Source organism: Anopheles arabiensis, chromosome 2 (genome assembly GCF_016920715.1).
Source record: "Anopheles arabiensis isolate DONGOLA chromosome 2, AaraD3, whole genome shotgun sequence".
NCBI classification, from domain to species: domain Eukaryota; kingdom Metazoa; phylum Arthropoda; class Insecta; order Diptera; family Culicidae; genus Anopheles; species Anopheles arabiensis.
The window spans coordinates 42,095,356-42,113,444 of NC_053517.1; the positions used below are offsets into that span (position 1 = coordinate 42,095,356).

Here is an 18,089-nt window from a genome sequence, read left to right on the forward strand (position 1 = left end):
AACTCGCACAGTAACGTCTAAACCCTCGGGACTCATTTTTCATCAACACATCACTCACTCAAAAAGGTAAGCTGTGCAGTTTAATGCTTCGGACATATTCAGCCAGGTGTACGCAATGCAATGAATATCACCGTATACGTCCCCAACTAAGAGCCGTTTGTGCTGTGCAGCTCAACATAACAGAGTCATAGCCTAGTCATAGCCACATAACGTAGCTCACATGAACCGTGGAAAATCCACAAGAAAAGACACCAAACAGTCAAGCGTTAATACCATTCGTATGGTGTGGTGAAGGCAAAAAATAAATTTAAGTAAACAGCATTGCTCGAGAGAAGAAAAAAAGCATACAGCATTAACTTTTAGCTTCCCACATGGTCTTGTCCCGCTGACCATCCATATTGTCTGTCAGCCATCAGTCGGGACTGCGAAGTCACGTCCGCCAGAAAGTGCAGAAGTGTATAATTTGCGAAATTTGCTTGCTTTTCCTTGTCTTCTCGGTAGGTGCAGTTGATGAGCTTATCTTAAAGTTGCTTTTCCAGCCTATTTTTGGCTCGGGGTTTGGCTCGTTGATTTCAAGTGCAATAAAATAAGAACACAAAATAAACCAATTTATGATAAACATAATGTAAGGAATTTGTGATTATGTGTTTGCTAATCAGTGTTGATAGCTATTTTATTCAGGAAAATTCATAACCAGAATTCGATGCTGGTCTCAATAATGTGATATTTATTGGTACGATGCATTGCAAATAAAAACAACAAACAAACAAAACAATTATTACAAGAGACCTTCATTCTTGGTCTTGAAAGTAAAAGCTGATGCAACAATGAGTTACCAAAAGGAAAAGGAAGCATTTTATGTCCAGTTGCAATCAACTTCTCTCACTTTACCGGCACACTAACAGTCAACGCTCGCTCAATCTCATTCCGCTATTGGGTTGAGCGTGAGCATTGCAGGGTTGGCTTACTTTTAGTGAATCAAGCCTTTAGTTATTTTCTATCAGCACCAATTATAAAATTTTGTTAACAGATCAATTAGTTATCAAAGATATACATACGTTTTATCTTCTTCTCGGCGTAACGTTCTACGCGAACATGCCGGCCTATACAGACTTTCGAGACTTACAGGGTGTTTTTAATTGATACCAATGATGTTTTCTAAAAAAAACATCATTTGGAGTTGTTTTCCTGTGGCATTCAGCTGTACACATGATAAACTAAATAAATCCTACTGCGAAGCCATAATTAAACATGATCATATGATTGCAAGCTTCCACAGCTCGCTTGCAACATTACCCCTACTAAGTGATTGAACTATACCCTTATATGATTCGAAACCCTTATGGGGGGATGCTCCCTTCTAGACTTGAACCCACGATGAGCATGTAGCTAAGGCGTGGGAGTTGACGACCGTACCACGGGACAGGCATGTTATATTCTTGTAATAGAGTCATCTGGATGTTGAGCCAATGAAGTTTTCTATTGAATACTTTACTGTAAAGTTGTTTTTTTATTCGCATCAAATTGAAATCAGAACAGAACAGGCCTCATTAGTTTCGGAAAATACTCATACCAGTACAGCGAGCTGATGTGGCTAAAACTAATTTCACCTGTATTTGCAACAATACGTTGAAAAAATACCAAACGAATAAAAACTGGGTCCACAAACCCTGCAACTGTGGCAAAGAATGCATTTTAGTACGAGCCAATCGTCACCAGCTGACACTGCTTTTCGAATCAGACTTGTGTCGGCAGTCGGCGCGTCGTGAGTGTGTCTTCAGAACCGGCTGATAAGTGAACATCGAAAGAGTTTGGTTCGTACCAACGCAAACAAGTGCCTCCAGTCCAGTTAGTTCCGTTCATCAAACACCAGTGCGGTTTACGTATTGCAGCGAGTGCGTCATCGGGTGTTGTGAACGTTGGAAATGTATTGTCTAAGGTCAAAATGTGATTATCTTACAATTGATGGCACAAGCTTTGCGTATTCAAGCTACAAGGCTTAATTCGGTGCCACTCATTCGTGAAACATTTTTAAACCATTTTTCGTACCACCATGCTAAACGACATGACATGATAACAAAGAAAAAAGTTATATCTGTTGTCTCAGAAAATGTGTTAAAATGAACTGGTGGACCGATTGAAACGCGGTTATTGTAAATGTGCTTAGCATCTCATTAAAAGTGTGATATATTTATTTGTGGATAAAAAAAAAATCTAGTTCCATGTGGTCGAAGTTGATCACGATCCGATGTTTGGCGCCAAGTTGTAACTTACTATGGACCACACTGTGGTCATAAGCAATTGTTACATGATACAGGTTTTTCTAGTTACTACCCTCATGAACCACCATTGCATGATTGGCATTGCAAACGAAAGAGGCCAAAGTGAACAGCTCTACTTTGTAAAGAAGCATTTTACAACGTCGAAGTGGCTTGTCACGTGCAAAATTACCACCTACCCTCCTCCTTCGCCCCATCGACAGGACGCGCAAATGCTACACCGAGAATTAGTGAGGCCGTTTGCTAAGAATGTCTATTTTCATCCAGTAAACAGTATGGGGGAACGTTGACGGTTTATTGATTTTTTGCACATGGCTTGAATCGACTTTTCACGGTACAAGACCTCCTGTTGCATGCTTGATTTAGTGGTGGCGGTAGGTGAACTGGCACTGGTACTGGTTGCTGGCAATAGTTTGGGCACCAAACAATCGTTACCAAAACAACGATTGCATGAATAACCCATCGGGGGTGTCCGATACAAAGATACCGATATAGAAACACAAGCTTAGCTTTATGGCATTTCTTTTGATGATGGGTTGGCAGCTATCTGCGATTGTGCTTGATTGCGATACAGATAGCAGCAGCCCGTCTTACCGCAGTAGTATAGAGCTCGGGGGATCGCTTTGCTGATAACACTAGCGACAAATCTTGCAGCAGAATCGCTAACCATCAACCGGTAGTGGAGTTGTTGGAAGTAACCCCACGATAAGCAAACTGCGCTTGAATGCCGTTGTCTCGGTTTTTTTTTATATCTTGGACCCAAGTATCTGCTCCACGGAAGGTCCATTTGCAAGACGACTTTATTACACTATCCATCAAGGTGGTGCTCGGTGGTGTGCGCTAAGATAAACACCGGCGAAGATTGTTTGCGTTTTGTGGTAGTGCTAGTACACTTCCACTTCCGCGAATTGATTACACTTCCGCGTAGAGAGCGATAAATAGTATTAAAAGCGGTTCCCTTCTTACTCTTCAACGGAATCGATTGGCCATTTGCAGGAATCGATACGCTCACAGAGCGACGGTTCATCGTGATCTTGAAGGTTAGCCGTGTCCGTGTGCTTGCGAAGCGCAGTGCAGTTTGCATTCATTCGAGTGCAGTCGGGCAGCAACATCGAGACCAAGCTGTGTGTGCTGCAGCCAACTTTGTGATGGCATTAAACAGTGTAGAGACCTTTTATTTTTTGTCTTCCGAACAGACTACAGCATCATTAACGGCAAGCACCGGTCCTACAGAGGAAATAGTAGTTTAATTTCCGTTAAAGTGTTTAAAGTAAACAGTGCCGAGTGACTGTAAAGTTGAAAAGTACGATTCGCTATAACAACGATCTGCTGAAGTGATTCGCTTTAGCGATAAGAAACTGCACATACATCGTTCGAGGGCTGAGTGAAGTTATACAATCAAAAGCCCTCCACCGATCCCCCTTCCTGTCCAGTGCTTCACAAGTTCTTCCCCGGTTTTATACCGAGTGCATTGGACGAGCGTCCAACTATCCGGACTCTGTTGGACCAGTTTCAACAGTTTCGAGCCAAACAGATGGGTTTCGTCTGGATGGGTATGCTACAGCTGGGCATGATCTTTGGCGCTACGTACGGTATCATCAAAAGGTAATGAAAAGTGTCCCCCTCCCCCTGTACTGTTCACCATGTACACATCACGCCGCTATTATCATCGTTCTTTTGTAGCGAAATCCATTTTACGGTCCGTGGTGTGCTTTGGATGTACTAGCAATGTGATGTAAAGTTTTACAGTTGCACCACTTTCCTTTTCATTGTCATTTGTGTTAATGGTTTGAATAAAAAGCAAGGGCAATAAAATAAACTCCCCCCTCCCCCCCCTCAAATTAGCATTGCTGTGCTTCTTCGTTAACCCGAGTCATAGGTTGCATAGCCGAGTATGTTCTGTTCATTATGTAGGCATAACGTGACCATTGTTGAAGGTGATCATCATTCAAGTTCATATTAATTGAGGACAATGTTAGTCTGCTGGCAGTAATTTCGTTTATTTAGATCACTGATTTTCTACGTTAGTTGCCGAGTACAGTTAAGAGCTCTAGAATCGTTTATGCGATCTGACAAACAGTTGGTATTTTACAAAGTTTATATTGTACTTTTTTGTAAAAATACTATTCATCACTTCTTGAATTTAGTTTCCACTAGTTTTGTTAATTTATGTATAAGACTGTGCATCGCAAGACAACGGTACACAAGAACTCAAAACACTTCCGGTGGATAATTCGTACCATTATTGTCACCACTACCTACCATTACAGGAACGCTTACAGTCGAGGAGGTATACAAAGACCGCGACCAGTTCGCGGCACTGGTGCGCGAGGTCGCGGCCCCTGACGTCGGCAGGATGGGCATCGAGATACTGTCCTTTACGATCAAGGACGTGTACGACGATGTCCAGTACCTGCAGTCGCTCGGTAAGGCGCAGACGGCGAGCGTGAAGCGCGACGCTGATGCGGGTGTTGCCGAGGCTAATCGTGACGCCGGCATACGGGAGGCCGAGTGCGAGAAGAGCGCCATGGACGTCAAGTACTCAACCGACACCAAGATCGAGGACAACGCACGCATGTACAAGCTGCAGAAGGCAAACTTTGATCAGGAAATTAACACGGCGGTAAGGCTAGCAGGCTCTCTCTAGCAGCATTCATCGATACCATGACGCTAACATCTTTTCTTGTTTTTTTCTTCTGGTTTTTGCATCTCCCAGAAAGCAGAATCGCAGCTCGCGTACGAACTGCAGGCTGCCAAAATTCGCCAGCGCATCCGTAACGAGGAAATTCAGATCGATATCGTAGAGCGCCGCAAGCAGATCGAGATCGAAACGCAGGAAATCAATCGCAAGGATTGCGAACTGAACGCCACGGTGAAGCTGCCGGCGGAGGCGGAAAGCTACCGCGTGCAAGCGATTGCTGAGGGCAAACGCACGCAAACGGTCGAAAGCGCACGGGCCGAGGCAGAGCGCATCAAGAAGATCGGATCGGCGGAAGCGTACGCCATCGAGCAGGTCGGAAAAGCGGAAGCGGAACGGATGCGTATGAAGGCGAACGTATACAAGATGTACGGCGATGCGGCCATCATGAATATCGTGCTCGAATCACTGCCTAAGGTACTGCGTTAAACTGACTACCATGTTATGCAAACCTCCGATTGGAAATTCTGATGCGTTGTCTAAAGCGTTAGGATTTTTAATAGAGTACGAAACTGTGACGATAGTATTAGACTGCAGGAGATAATCAACTCATTCTGTGTGTAGTGTGCGACCATGGAAATCTGCATCATCAAGTGTTGTATCGTGTCTTTCCATCGCTATCGATGGAAGCTGTTGTATCGTCACAGCTACTACATGTGTTTTTTTTTCTGTAACGTAATTACAACGTTGCACTACATTAAGGGATCTAGGCGTTGAACTGGACTAAAAACTCACCTTCAGGACACATATTGAGAACATTTTTGGCAGAGCAAACAAAATGTTAGGTTTCGTTATCCGACAATCTACTGAATTTAGAGATCCTTTGTTTTTAAAGACATTGTTTAATGTCTATTCCTATCCATTCTTGAGTTAAGCTGTGTTGTGTGGTGTTCTCAAAGAATAAGGTTCTGTGCGAATTGAATTGAATCTGTGCAACGTAGATTTACTAGAGTTGCGGTTCGTTGCCTTCCTTGGATGGGAAGTTTTAATATGCCTGACTACCGCACGCAATGTTTGTTGCTTGGGCTGCAATCTTTTGAACATCGCCGAAAAGTTGTACTAAGTTGTGTGTTTGTAGCCAAGCTGTTGAAGCATCAGATTGACGGTCTTGAGCTGCTAAAACATATCCCCATTTACGTACCAGCCAGAACTCATAGACAACGTACATTTTTGCAAAATGAGTACAGGAGAACTTTAGCCAAATACAACGACCCCCTCTCTTGACAATGTGTAGACTATAGACAATGTGTTCAATTCTCATTTCGAATCATTTGACTTCCATTTGACTACACAAAGCTTTAAAACTAGGATATTAAATTCGTATGCACTCGCAGTCGAAAACAATGTCGAAATAAATAAATAAATAAATAAATGAATAACTTATTTCTCATCTCCTTTTTTTCAGATCGCAGCTGAAGTTGCGGCGCCATTGGCGAAGACAGAAGAGATCGTTCTGATCGGTGGCAACGATCAAACGACGGGCGATGTGACGCGTCTCGTTGGACAGCTGCCTCCAGCCATCAATGCCCTGACCGGCGTTGACCTATCGAAGGTGCTGGGCAAGATACCCGGGGCGAAAGCATAATAAGGCGAACAGACGAACGCATGAAACCCCGACATCCTGGGCACGACATCTTGAAAGTAAAAGTGCACTCACTCTAGCGAACACAGACGAACGAAACTATGCTTCTGTCTCATAACGTCACTGTTAGGAGGACGAGCGGAAGAACTATCTCTTTTGCAGCGTTTACCTTCGGTACCGTATAGAACGAAATCTACCAGTCCATCTACTACAGCAACCTCGATCGATATTTCTATGATATTCTTATTACACTTGCATCACTTTGCTGCGCAGTTATTGCAACGTGAATCTTGATTACATTATCGTTTCATGGTTATGGGATCTATTGCTTTTATTCTACGTTTTATTTTAGTTTTTGCCTTCCGTTACATGTTAATTCTTTTGTATTGCACACGATGATTGAACGCAAAGCATTGCGTTCGGTAGGCTGGAAATGCACGAGACGAGATCGCCGCGGCCGCGTCCAACGTGTATAATAGTTCAAGCGTCAAATCCTCCACACTTGCTATCACGCTCGCTATTCCGCAGAGGTACTCAACTTCAGCATTTCAGCGTTTCCGCGCTAGCTGGTAGCCGTAACTGGATTGATAACCGAGCTATACGTGTTTGACCGCGGCTGCGGTGAACCTGCTATTTCTAGCCGTATTCAGTTAGATAGTTTTCTGTTTTTGTTTTTCTCACTTGACGCAACGAATATCTTGTTTAAAACATGCCATATATTGGCTTGCTAATATTAATTACTGTGTTTAACACGCTAAACCAGTCAGACGAAGGGTCGATCCCCCGCACCAGTGCGTGAATCAAAAGAGGCCAAGAGTCCTCAGCACACCCGTATGGGATCGACTGGAACTGGAGCGAACACTTTCTCTATAGTCTTTTCGCATGCTGCAATATCATGTTAATCACTAGGGTGAGGGATAAATTGGTTTCAAAAAAAAATTATAAATATCACATTTATTGAGTTGCGTACTCCATATAACGCAAGATTTCAAACCTACTTTATATCGCTTCTTTATCGCCAGAATCGTTGCAAGTGAAGCCATAAGCTTAAATCGTTCTAATGGTGATGATGCTGAGAAAATTAATAGATTTCCTTGAATTTCTCTCAAACAAATTAAATGGTTTTCTATAGTTTGATGCAAGAACAAAACATTACACAATTTAAAAAGAAACACCAACGTAAACATAATTTCTCAAATAGATACATCTTTTAGCACGAAAACGGAGAATAAAGATAAACGACAAATTATACGCAAAACGAACAAAAATCTAGAGGACTCATGTCGCAAAAAGAACAATGGAATTCTGTGTTCAGTTTTGGATCAACATTATATTGTAAAGCCTGTGCAAACAAGTTGAACCTTTAAAGCAAATTTGAAGTAAAATATTAAAACAAAACGCGTTGAGCAACAGTTAAAACAATTGAGGAGGTTAGTTCTAGGCAAATTGAATTCCGTTTCTTAGCGACATTTATGAAGAAAAAATAAATAAAACAGCTTTGTTCGTACTATTAATGTAAAAAATGAAATTTTCACCCAAGTTTTGTACAACAATTGTAGCATATTAATTTCGAAAACTTACCATCGCAGGAATTATTTTTCTTTCTCGGATTTTCATTCAATACGGCCAGTAAATTCGTTGGTGGGTGGTAAATTTCGCAATGAATCCAGGACTATTTACACATTCGTACGCGTTGTCCTGCTGTAAAGTGTGCAAACCAAATGCCTACCAACATTTTTGTTGCTTCTCAAAGACTATACTAAGAAATGGAGAAAAGTCCACCATCCATATTTACTAGCAAAGCCACAAATAAACAAATTTCTCCAACTATAGCGATTCGGCCGACGGGTCCGGGACAGGAAGATAGTATACACACAACACTACTTACATCTGTATAAATCCCATACTATCATATGCAAGTAGCGAACGTAACACACACACAACTACAGATACACAAACAAGAAAAAGAAAACAAACCTCGATTTTGACAATGTTGTATAATATAACGATAAACGAAACAAAAACCAAAAACGTTTTTCCTCTTCCACCATTCTCGAGAGTACATTTAGTGCGCTTCGTAAGATTCCTAGCTCTATGATAACAAAAACTATACATATATAAAGCAAATCTCTCCTTACAGTGAAGTTAGAAATGTCGTGTAACGCAACTTCCTGTCTTGCTTGATGCCCAATGATTCCTTTCTAAACCGTAACAAACAAACTGAAAATAAATGTTGAAAGAAGAAGAAAGAGTATGAACCACATAGAACGAACAACAGACCAGTGTAGACATCGTGTATCGTAAAACACTCACATACAGACACAGGAAAACATGAATCACGTCGAAGGAGCACACAGTGAAGGGTAGCAGCTACAGTAGTAACAGCAGTAGTAGAAGTAGAACAAACAAAACGGAGCAGCGTAACAAAGAGAAACAACGTACCCAGAAACAAACAAAACAAAAAAGAATCAGAAAAGTGTATATTTTTTATACTCCTTATACGAAGACGTGATTATTGAAAGAGTAGACAAACCGACGAACGAAAGAAACCATAAAAGGCAAATAATAGAGAAGGAGCAAATACAAAAGGAACAAAACAACAAATAACACAACAACAACAGTAGCAACCAAAATAATCCACACACCCACACACACACATATACACACACTCACACAACAGCGTCATTTGCATGTGAAGCAATGTCAATGTAGTGAAGCAGAGCAAAATAGGCTGTAACATGATAAATATGATTCGTAGTGTGATGATGATGATGATGATAGCGAGCAGCGAGAGATACCACAGTGCTTGACAGAAGTAAGGCGAAGGACGAAACAGTGTCTAACAAAATCCCATACACCATCTAGAGAAATATTCAGTGTGCGTGTGCACTAGATGAAAATCAAGTAAATCGAGTACATTATTGATTTTTGCATGGCATGAAAGGTACAGTACAGTAACAGCCGATTCATCGATGGGGAAAGCTCCCGTGCTCGTGTTCAAGTTTTGTTTTCTGTAACCGTTTCACAGTGTCATGTGTGTATGTATGTGTAACGATATTGAGATTGCATTTATTGAGCCAACAGTCTAAACGCTCCAATATTATGTTTGTTGAACAACTCACTTTTTGCAGGTGTAATTAAAAAAGGGAAATTAATCAGTGAAAGTGACAACATCCCACAAACAAATACTATAACCAATAACAAACACCATAGACACAGGTGGAAGTCAACAATGAAAAATGTAAACAAAGAACCAGATAGAATGTTACCAAACAAAGAAAATTGATTAACGTACAGGAAACAAAACGAATGAAGAGAAATGAGAACAAAAGCAAAACCATACAAGTAAATTAAACGTAATACCGTTCGATAATGAAAATTTAAAAACACACACACAGAAAGGAGGATCGAACAACAATAGAGTAATAAAAGTAACAACGTGGCACGGAAGAAGAAGATAAAATCTATAGCAAATGGTGGCATTATAAACAACGGTCATTATAACGACTACAACAAAATCGTAAACGGGAGTAAATCGAAAGCAAAACAAACCAAACGCATTCTAAACACACAATTTATATAATTTCCACGTATAAAAATGTTGTAATCTAGCACAATAAGAGCATTTAGGGCGAGCGAAAAGACCAGATTGTAGAGACAGGTGCAGGTGCTCTTGATGTGTAATTTAAGACTCGGAATCATCAGAACACCGTTCTCTCGATCGTGAGCGTCCAGTCCATGCATGAAAGCGCGTAAACTCGTTTTTGTGAGCAATGTATGTCTGTTTTGATGTTTGATTGTTTCGCTGTGCAAGTCGATTTTGTCACGAAAATATCAATAGTAACGTTGTACCCCGTTCACGTCATCCAAAATCCCGATCGACCCCGATTTTAATACGCTCGTACATACAGTGTTTGCTATGGATATTTGGTTGTTTGCCATATTTTTTAGGTTTAGCTCCCGGTTTATTGATCGTTTCCTGCATATTTTTGAATCGTATGCTATTTAATGGCACCCCCATTGAAAATCAATACAAATGATTCAAACAATAAAATCTGCGAAACCCTCCATAAATCTTGGGACGAACCCCAACTCAATATTGGGTTAACCAAAAATTCTTGCGAAGCGAACAAATAATTATGGGAAAATCCTGCAATTGTCCATTATCGGTTTCGTACTCACAGTGCAGCGAAGAAAGTATTGAATTGATAAACTATGTTTTTTTTCTCTGTTTCTGTTTTGGTCTACTATCTTTGCTGCGTGACAGCGCTATGATTAATGAAAACGCCTTTCGGGTGGGACATGAAAGCGTCTATAAAACACTCATGTCAAAAAAAATCGTTAACAAGATAATAGAAAACAGAAAAGTGTTAAACAGGAGGAACACAATACAATACGACGAACAAAAAGAAAACAAAACAAATGCGAATATGATTTCAAAATGAAATCAATAACAAACAAACAGAGATGCGCGCGTACAAATGAAAACCAGAAACGATCAAATAAAACCAAGACAGTCGCACCTTTCCCCTTCATATCGTCCCATCCCGTCCCATTGCACCTCCACTCTAGGCTAGAAGATTTGCTCCGGATGCATTAGTAATCTCGAATTAGTGTCATGTTGATTATAATCCGTTTCGCGTGATGAAAGCCCCGAATGTCACATAAAAGATACCATCAAGTGTCCGGTGGGAGGCAGGAAATATTCACAACTCACGAATAACAATCGGTTCAATGGCCAGTAAAAAAAAGTCCCTTAACACTGCGTAAATCACAATGTAAGCCCCTTCCGACCCAACTAACCAGCAACACACACACACTTATATTAGCCGGCGACAGCGGTGTGTATGAATGATGCAAGATGATGTTTTCTGATTTCAATAAAGTATAACTGAAGCGATCAATAAATGTAATCCCATTAGTGTTGTTTTGTTAATTAGTAATTAGTTGGTAAAAGAACACAAAAACTATTGAAAAGACAGTTTGAACACTATCACTGTTCCCTCGAAGTAAGGCGTCATCCATCAATGACGTAACGAAATAATTGCAATGCATCCCTCTCCTCCCCTCATGTAACAAAATGTAACGTTAGAAGGACCCTCCGACAAAAGGTTGTTTAAAAAAATCAAGTTTTTTATGATTTTTCGTTTCTTTTTTATCTATATTGTGGTACATCTACAATATTTTAAATGAAATAAGATGAAATTACATTATATCTATATAAGAACAACAGAGTCCCATACAACAGACAAATTCCAATAAGTTTTAATCATCGGATCCTCAGCGCCGTTTGCAATGTTGTTGCATCAACATCTGAAGCGTATGAACGTCGAGCGAAGTGTGTATCCTTTCTCTCACTTCTTCCGCTACCTTTGAGATGTCTCGCTCTCGCTAGTGTGAGAAGATCGAAAGCTCCTCTCTCTTATTGGGCGCTTATCACATGCTCTTATCATACGAGAGAAAAGAGGACGAGCGAAGTGTGTATCCTTTCTCTCACTTCTTCCGCTACCTTTGAGGGATGCTGCGACCAATCGAAACGCTACCAGCGCGGACCAAAATACCAGCCATCGTAACAGGAGATCATCCAAATCAGGAGGTAGCTCTATCGATCCACACTCTCACCATGTCTCGCTCTCGCTAGTGTGAGAAGATCGAAAGCTCCTCTCTTTTATTGAGCGCTTATCACATGCTCTTATCATACGAGAGAAAAGAGGACGAGCGAAGTGTGTATCCTTTCTCTCACTTCTTCCGCTACCTTTGAGGGATGCTGCGACCAATCGAAACGCTACTAGCGCGGACCAAAATACCAGGCATCGTAACAGGAGATCATCCAAATCAGGAGGTAGCTCTATCGATCCACACTCTCACCATGTCTCGCTCTCGCTAGTGTGAGAAGATCGAAAGCTCCTCTCTCTTATTGGGCGCTTATCACATGCTCTTATCATACGAGAGGAAAGAGGACGAGCGAAGCGTGAATCCTTTCTCTCACTTCTTCCGCTACCTTTGAGGGATGCTGCGACCAATCGAAACGCTACCAGCGCGGACCAAAATACCAGCCATCGTAACAGGAGATCATCCAAATCAGGAGGTAGCTCTATCGATGCTCCTAATCGATCATTGTCTCGCTCTCGCTAGTGTGAGAAGATCGAAAGCTCCTCTCTCTTATTGGGCGCTTATCACATGCTCTTATCATACGAGAGGAAAGAGGACGAGCGAAGTGTGTATCCTTTCTCTCACTTCTTCCGCTACCTTTGAGGGATGCTGCGACCAATCGAAACGCTACTAGCGCGGACCAACATACCAGGCATCGTAACAGGAGATCATCCAAATCAGGAGGTAGCTCTATCGATGCTCCTAATCGATCATTGTCTCGCTCTCGCTAGTGTGAGAAGATCGAAAGCTCCTCTCTTTTATTGAGCGCTTATCACATGCTCTTATCATACGAGAGAAAAGAGGACGAGCGAAGTGTGTATCCTTTCTCTCACTTCTTCCGCTACCTTTGAGGGATGCTGCGACCAATCGAAACGCTACTAGCGCGGACCAACATACCAGGCATCGTAACAGGAGATCATCCAAATCAGGAGGTAGCTCTATCGATCCACACTCTCACCATGTCTCGCTCTCGCTAGTGTGAGAAGATCGAAAGCTCCTCTCTCTTATTGGGCGCTTATCACATGCTCTTATCATACGAGAGGAAAGAGGACGAGCGAAGCGTGAATCCTTTCTCTCACTTCTTCCGCTACCTTTGAGGGATGCTGCGACCAATCGAAACGCTACCAGCGCGGACCAAAATACCAGCCATCGTAACAGGAGATCATCCAAATCAGGAGGTAGCTCTATCGATGCTCCTAATCGATCATTGTCTCGCTCTCGCTAGTGTGAGAAGATCGAAAGCTCCTCTCTCGTATTGGGCGCTTATCACATGCTCTTATCATACGAGAGGAAAGAGGACGAGCGAAGCGTGAATCCTTTCTCTCACTTCTTCCGCTACCTTTGAGGGATGCTGCGACCAATCGAAACGCTACTAGCACGGACCAAAATACCAGGCATCGTAACAGGAGATCATCCAAATCAGGAGGTAGCTCTATCGATGCTCCTAATCGATCATTGTCTCGCTCTCGCTAGTGTGAGAAGATCGAAAGCTCCTCTCTCGTATTGGGCGCTTATCACATGCTCTTATCATACGAGAGAAAAGAGGACGAGCGAAGTGTGTATCCTTTCTCTCACTTCTTCCGCTACCTTTGAGGGATGCTGCGACCAATCGAAACGCTACTAGCGCGGACCAAAATACCAGGCATCGTAACAGGAGATCATCCAAATCAGGAGGTAGCTCTATCGATGCTCCTAATCGATCATTGTCTCGCTCTCGCTAGTGTGAGAAGATCGAAAGCTCCTCTCTCTTATTGGGCGCTTATCACATGCTCTTATCATCAGACGAGAGGAAAGAGGACGAGCGAAGTGTGTATCCTTTCTCTCACTTCTTCCGCTACCTTTGAGGGATGCTGCGACCAATCGAAACGCTACTAGCGCGGACCAAAATACCAGGCATCGTAACAGGAGATCATCCAAATCAGGAGGTAGCTCTATCGATGCTCCTAATCGATCATTGTCTCGCTCTCGCTGGTGTGAGAAGATCTAAAGCTCCTCTCTCTTATTGGGCGCTTATCACATGCTCTTATCATACGAGAGGAAAGAGGACGAGCGAAGCGTGAATCCTTTCTCTCACTTCTTCCGCTACCTTTGAGGGATGCTGCGACCAATCGAAACGCTACTAGCGCGGACCAAAATACCAGGCATCGTAACAGGAGATCATCCAAATCAGGAGGTAGCTCTATCGATGCTCCTAATCGATCATTGTCTCGCTCTCGCTAGTGTGAGAAGATCGAAAGCTCCTCTCTCGTATTGGGCGCTTATCACATGCTCTTATCATACGAGATGAAAGAGGACGAGCGAAGCGTGAATCCTTTCTCTCACTTCTTCCGCTACCTTTGAGGGATGCTGCGACCAATCGAAACGCTACTAGCGCGGACCAAAATACCAGGCATCGTAACAGGAGATCATCCAAATCAGGAGGTAGCTCTATCGATCCACACTCTCACCATGTCTCGCTCTCGCTAGTGTGAGAAGATCGAAAGCTCCTCTCTCGTATTGGGCGCTTATCACATGCTCTTATCATACGAGATGAAAGAGGACGAGCGAAGCGTGAATCCTTTCTCTCACTTCTTCCGCTACCTTTGAGGGATGCTGCGACCAATCGAAACGCTACTAGCGCGGACCAAAATACCAGCCATCGTAACAGGAGATCATCCAAATCAGGAGGTAGCTCTATCGATCCACACTCTCACCATGTCTCGCTCTCGCTAGTGTGAGAAGATCGAAAGCTCCTCTCTCGTTTTGGGCGCTTATCACATGCTCTTATCATACGAGATGAAAGAGGACGAGCGAAGCGTGAATCCTTTCTCTCACTTCTTCCGCTACCTTTGAGGGATGCTGCGACCAATCGAAACGCTACTAGCGCGGACCAAAATACCAGCCATCGTAACAGGAGATCATCCAAATCAGGAGGTAGCTCTATCGATCCACACTCTCACCATGTCTCGCTCTCGCTAGTGTGAGAAGATCGAAAGCTCCTCTCTCGTATTGGGCGCTTATCACATGCTCTTATCATGCGAGAGGAAAGAGGACGAGCAGAGTGAAGTGGCTCATAAAAAGTAGCGAAATCCGTTTAGGGTTGGTATAGCCGCGAAGGTTATTAAGTAAACAAGTAGAATCAACGTTTACATATTACTCATTTGTTATTTGAATACAAAAAATGCGTTACGTAACAAATACTAAACTCCCCCTCTTATCCATGTAACAAATCGTAACACCCCCTCCCACTCGAACGAGCGTTAAGGCCGGGGTACATTGTCCGTACCCGCTAGTGTAATTTTGATTTTGACTAGCGCTCCCAGCGGCGGCGTATCGAAGCATTTTGCCAAACAATTTGAAGCCGCAGCAGAAAATATGTTATTTTTCCATGTTTTTACTTAAACTGGGCTGGAAAACGGTTTGCAATTGGTAAATACATATGTTGTACAAGTATTCCAGCCATTTTTATATCATAAAACGGCGAAAAAAACACTTAAATTAGAGATCCGACACGACCATTCCCTCGATGACCAAAAAAAGCTTTCACCAGCCGCCGCCAGATGCGCTAGTCAAAATCGAAATTACTCTAGCGAGTACGGACAATGTCCCCCGGAATTTACGTAATTGATGGATGACCCCTAATGCTGTATGGCCGAATATGCTATCTGGGCAGTTTGGGAAGCTACGTCGGCTAGCGTCCTCTATTGGTAAGTAGCCGCACTAACCACTCACGCGCGCAAATTCGACGCATCCCCACGCAGCATGGAAACGGATCCGCAAAGTGGGCTTAATTTTCTCTTCTCTTTGGAACAGGATCGCTGGAGCCGAAGAAGATATCCGAAAAGCGCGTGCATACATAGACATCGTGCCCCCTCCTCCATCTACACGGTATTGCGCATATCCGCAACGGTATGGGCGAAACTGCAAGCAAAATAACCAGGGAAACATAAATCTAGGAGACTAAAGCAGCAATAAGCTATAGAGATACGCTCGTTCTCTCCTTCGTGTTATCCGATAATATCATGTTATCTCGCTTCAATACATGATAACCTGCTGGCGACTGTGATTGGCTAATGATGATCGGCGATTGGGGCTATTGTCTCACTGGTTATGTCCGTTAGACCACAAAAGGTGGCCATGATCGTGCTACAATTGGTGGAAGTTTTGGCCTGGCCGTATCGATTTGCAGACAAGCCTTCTCCACGTGACCTGCTCTCATGTTAATGTTATCAATATCTGCCGAAAGAAAGAGAGGGACGGATTTCTTTCCTGCTTTCCCCTGCACTGATAGAGGAATAACGCCATAAAAAATCGTTTTGAACCGAAATCAGCGTAATTGTCACGCAAAAAGTCGAAACAGATTCTCATTTAGATTCCCTTTTTTAGTGGTAAACAATTTTCATCAATATTGCCTTTTTATTTTTATCACTGAATAAACAATTTAAAATTAATAGGGATTTTATGTCACAAACATTTTATTGCATTTAATCGCGATTACGATTCCTAATAATCAACCATGATCAAGATTATTCTTATCACCGTTGTAATTGCCAAAATACATTTTGAATTAGTTATATAGAACTAGGGTTATATAAAGAATAGTAAAGAGTAGATTCATATAAAATTGACTCATACCAATCATCCACAAGTACAAAACTACACAAAAGTCTAGGAACTGTTTAAAAACTGCGCAGAACAAATAACATCTAGTATCTCGCACAAACTTCTATTAATGAAAGTGAAAAATGTGAAATACAATTACCGTTAACAAAAACAATTATAAACTAAATGCCGAGTCATATACAACAAAAGCTTTCATCCGGCTTCTAACGAAAAGCTCGCTTAAAGCTCTTTATCGCTGTGTGAGTGTGGGCGCACAGTGAGTGACTCTTATGATCACTAATAAACGTTGATGCTGCGGTAAGTAGATTGTCTCAAATTGTGCACGGAATGACCTGTTTGTATGTATCAGTTTAATAGTAAACAAGAAAGTAGATGAAACTTTACAGTGAATTTAAATATAAATATAAAAATAGCATCATTTTTATATCACAGATCAATGGTGATATCCGAAGCACACACTGTAGTGAGAATGAAAGACTCTAGATCAAGATTTAATATCAAAGGATGTTATTTAAGTTCAAACTTCAATGAAGAGGTCATCGATATGAGACGAGCTGAGCTTTTCCTGTAATTGAAAATGAAAGTAAAACAACAGCCATTACTAATAGAAATATTAATACATCAAACCGCACCTGAAATGCAATAAAAAAAGCTTATAGCTGATACACAGCTTATGCAATACAAGATGCAAGGGTTTATGAATGGTGACGAATGGTTTGCAATGAAGACAGTAGTAACGTCACTACTCTGCCGCTATCGAGAGCTATTAGAGATGCTATGTAACCTTCGTCACCGGATGAATCATGCACGAGTTCCACAAAAAAGCACAGATGATTCAGATGTGTTGGTAGTATTAATTTCATTCGATGATCCCACCAACAGCGGCTAGTCAAGACAGTTGGAACTGCATGGTTTAGTTTGACTGATTGAAAATGAAGCTAAACACCGAATCAAAATTGTATCTTCTGTTTTCCCCTATGTTTTCCTATTTTAATTCCGTTTCTGCACCCGTGTTGCATATAATCTGTGCCTAACTCTGGCTTACACATTAAGCAAACACCAACCCGCCAAAGTGTATTTCCGTTTTATCTCCATAAATCAGATAAATCTTTTAGATAAAAATAAAAATTTAGCTTTAAGCTTCATAGAGGACAGGCAGGCATGTATTGGTAACAAGCACTCAAGTACAATGGGCAAAGAGTGTAGCATTGACGGTAAAATTTATAAAATGTTTTTTTTTTGTATTTTTTTGTTAAATATTGCGAATGGTATAAAA

The 18,089-nt window shown here is 41.9% G+C and overlaps 1 protein-coding gene across 12 annotated transcripts in view; it reads left to right on the top strand.

Moving 5' to 3' along the window:
- LOC120898671 (flotillin-2) overlaps window positions 1–11,472 on the top strand; it is a 154,167-nt gene extending 142,695 nt beyond the window's left edge. For 7 of the 12 annotated variants that reach the window (XM_040304820.1, XM_040304823.1, XM_040304821.1 and 4 more), the window contains exons 5-7: window positions 4,550–4,902; window positions 4,996–5,394; window positions 6,383–11,472. In XM_040304820.1, coding sequence (XP_040160754.1) covers window positions 4,550–4,902; window positions 4,996–5,394; window positions 6,383–6,562 — 932 coding nt within the window. In that variant the 3' untranslated portion in view covers window positions 6,563–11,472. Of the gene's footprint in view, window positions 1–1,742; window positions 1,948–2,006; window positions 3,885–4,549; window positions 4,903–4,995; window positions 5,395–6,382 lie in introns of those variants that run through there. The other 5 variants (XM_040304827.1, XM_040304826.1, XM_040304830.1 and 2 more) reach the window with 5 other exon arrangements.
- Window positions 11,473–18,089: the final 6,617 nt, after the last annotated feature.